Source organism: Ixodes scapularis, unplaced genomic scaffold (genome assembly GCF_016920785.2).
Source record: "Ixodes scapularis isolate PalLabHiFi unplaced genomic scaffold, ASM1692078v2 PGA_scaffold5__190_contigs__length_132052651, whole genome shotgun sequence".
Lineage (NCBI taxonomy): Eukaryota > Metazoa > Arthropoda > Arachnida > Ixodida > Ixodidae > Ixodes > Ixodes scapularis.
Genome location: NW_024609880.1, coordinates 105,272,196 through 105,275,374, shown reverse-complemented (window position 1 = coordinate 105,275,374; position 3,179 = coordinate 105,272,196). Strand labels below are relative to the sequence as shown.

Sequence of the window (3,179 nt, the reverse complement as noted above, 5' to 3'; positions counted from 1 at the left end):
TCGAAAAAGCTCCAATGTCGTATTCGCGCTAACAGCGTAGCACAGTTTACATTCTCAAAAGCATGGCAGCGTTGTGAAGGCTACATAAATGTATAGCAACAACAAAACGGACATAGAAAAATTAAATAGTATGCACCTAATTAACAAAAGTATGAGTTCTTAAAGACGTATTGTTGGCGGCTCGTTATACAGCACATGCAATTGATAGAGCTTTCATCCTAAGATGACATCTACCCGGCATCAGCAGCGACAAAAGAAACTGCCGCACAGGGTCACTGAAGAATTTTCCAGAACTTCTCCTGGCCTTCCGTCCAACTGCGTGCTTTGCGGGCTGGTGCTCTAACCTGAAGCGCAGAATGTCTGCCTGACAAAAGCCACAACGTCACGTACGAATCTGGGCAAAAACGTTGCAGTGGTGGACCGTTCACCTCAATAAACAGCAGTGTCGACAGCCTCGTTATACACAGCGATGACCTCATTGGCGTCATGATAATGTTCATCGCGCTGAACCCTCGTTCACAGTCAGCAGTTGACACGGGAATACAGTTCACAGCCGTCACAACCCCTCGGAGTTTCTCAGGAACAGTTTTGCCCCCGTTTTCAACGTACTCTCTGAAGCCGTGTTGAGCTTTTTTCTCATTTACACCAAGCCTCTGTGCTAAGCGAGTTATTTTGTCCTCCCCGTAAAGCACGTCCAGCTCACCGGGCCAGGTCAAGGGATCTAGCAGCCGAATGTCTTCAATCAGCTCTCTGTAGACTGTCACATGCTGGTCGACACTGCTGCTGCTGCTACGAGAAGACTGAGTGGTGAGAAGTCGTGTCCTCATGTTGTCGGCCAGGCTCTGGTAGAACTGCGTCGAGTTAATAGCTCGATCGCACTTTCGACCGGGATGCAGTTTTATATCTTTGAAGCACTTAGTCTTCACAGCGTCGTTGACCTGCACTGACATTTTCCCGGGGCGGACTTTTCTTGCTTCAAAAACTGCAATCTGCCTTGTCACCAAGTTGTGCGCCTCTGGCAACGTTATGGCACGCACCTGAAAGTTCAAAGAAAGTTCCGAGAGCTCGGCCAAGCTGTCATGAAGCAGTGCCAAGTTCTGGACAAACTCAACTGACGACAGCCTTTCTGCAAGCCCTATATACTGTGCCTTCTCTTTGGTGTCTCGCTTGGGGTCCTCGGAACACTTCATGAAGTGAGCGTACAGTGAAGGGTATGATGTCATGACAGCATTCACAGTCCTGAAGCTTGACGCCACCCACCTCGTGTCCAGGACTCTCCCCACACACAAAAGGGAGGCGTTCAAGTCCTTTGCACAGCTTTCGAGTTCTCTGCGGTTCTTTGGAGAACTGCTGTACAAGCAGTACAGTTTGTCCATGAAAATTTTGAAGTGATTGATACCTTGCACGTCGCGGACTGTATCTCCGACTGCCAGCTCCAGCCGGTGCGCCGAGCAGTGCCATGTGATTAGGTTAGGAAATGTATTCTCCAGAAGCTTTGCAACTCCCGAATGTTTCCCAAGCATCACCGATGCTCCGTCACAAGCAAAAGCAACTAGCTTCTCCTTTAGCACGTTCATACTCAAACCGTGCGAACTCAGGCAAGTCAGCAGGGCCTCCTTTATACCAGCCGCCGTCCCATCTGTCACTTCCACAAGGTCCAGAAAGACAGTAATTGGCTGTAGGTGACCGAAGTCGGAGCGCAGATATACAATCAGAGTGGAATGCTTACTGACGGTAGTGCTCTCGTCAATCAGCACAGAGAACTTTGCGCCGTCTTCTATAAGAGCTCTGCACATGCTCTTCTGCATTTCATTTCCAATATGATCAACAATGCTTGCACATGAGACATTTGTGTGCAAAATCCTGCCTAGATCCACACCATTCGCAGTCTGCACGTCGATCTCATCACTGAAGTCACTGAATGGACGGCAGTTTTTCGCTTGTTTGTACGCGATTCGGAATATCTTCTTTGTGGCTTCCTGATGTTCATTCAGCTGCTCAGAGAATGCTTCTTCAAGCTTTCGTTTCTTGGCTGTCCTGTCGATCTCCAGAGCCTTGATGTGGGCATCCGATTCCCTGTGCTGGTAAATTTTTTTCCGCAGAGCTCTTTGTTGCTTCTGTTTGCTGTCACCGGGTGCCTTGACTCCTCCCTCTGCCCATTCGAGGGAAATTCGACCGAGGCTGCCTAAATGCTTAACTCTTGAGCATGACAGGCATTTTAATCTTCCGTCCACGAAGCTCAGCCACTCATTTTCTTTCTTGAAGAACTCGCCCTGCTCCAGGTTCCAGCACTCGGGCAGGTTTGAAATGCAAGCGTCGCTAAGGTGATCACAATTCCTTTCGGAGGAAGGGTGCGCACCCTCATTAGTTGCAGTCGTAGGCACTTGATTACTGTCCTCGGCAGCACGATTCACAGAAACAGCGCGTGGCACAGGGCTAAAAAAGCTGGTTAGCTTCTTGCTGGCTTTCGTAGTCATGATAATAAAAATTCAGCATAGTAAAATTTAAAAATAAACTCACGTTGTCGATGGTCTTGAGGTAGACGGATATCCAAAAAAATCTTCTAAAGTGTCTTGGTATGCGAAGGCAAAAGGGGAAAACAAGGTACACATAAGAACACGTACGTCAGGCACGAACAGCGTCAGCCCTGGATTAAGGGGGTGGGGGCTAGGGAGGCTGGAGCCCAGGGCCACATGAAGAAAAAAGGGGTGGGGGCCTCTCTCGGCTGTCGGGGCGGGGCCAAGGGGAGGTCCTCGTAGGGTGCGAAAGACACCCCAGAAAAGAGGTATTTGTGGCTTTTTTGTGTGTTTGTTGCTGGCGTGTCAAAGAACCGCTTTGGTCGTAAATCAATTTTGCCTGGGACAGTTGCCACTCGTCACCAGCGCGTCCGAAGTACTAGTGGCATCAATTTCCTGTCGGCTTCTTTAAAGGATTTTTTCTCTACAGGGTCATTTTACTTTTCCGGCGCCAACCATACTTCGTTTTATCTCGTGTTGAACCACAACGGAAGGCTAGGGATCCTCCAGAGCCAATCAAGCGCCAGTCCAGAGGTGTCGTCACGCACTAATACACGCCCGACCTCGAGGAGCCAGGCGACGTCGCTTCTGAACTTGCGCTTGATTGGCTGTTGTGGAGGCCCCTCGTCTTCCGCTGCGGTTCGACACAGGAGAAAACGAAGT

General features: G+C 49.5%; 1 protein-coding gene across 1 annotated transcript; it reads right to left on the bottom strand.

Annotated features, from left to right (window-relative positions):
- Positions 1 to 272: 272 nt before the first annotated feature.
- Positions 273 to 2,477, bottom strand: LOC120842718 (E3 SUMO-protein ligase KIAA1586-like). The gene has a single exon (XM_040213885.1). The coding sequence runs from the start codon at positions 2,475 to 2,477 to the stop codon at positions 273 to 275; it is 2,205 nt and encodes a 734-aa protein (XP_040069819.1).
- Between the last annotated feature and the right edge of the window lie 702 nt (positions 2,478 to 3,179).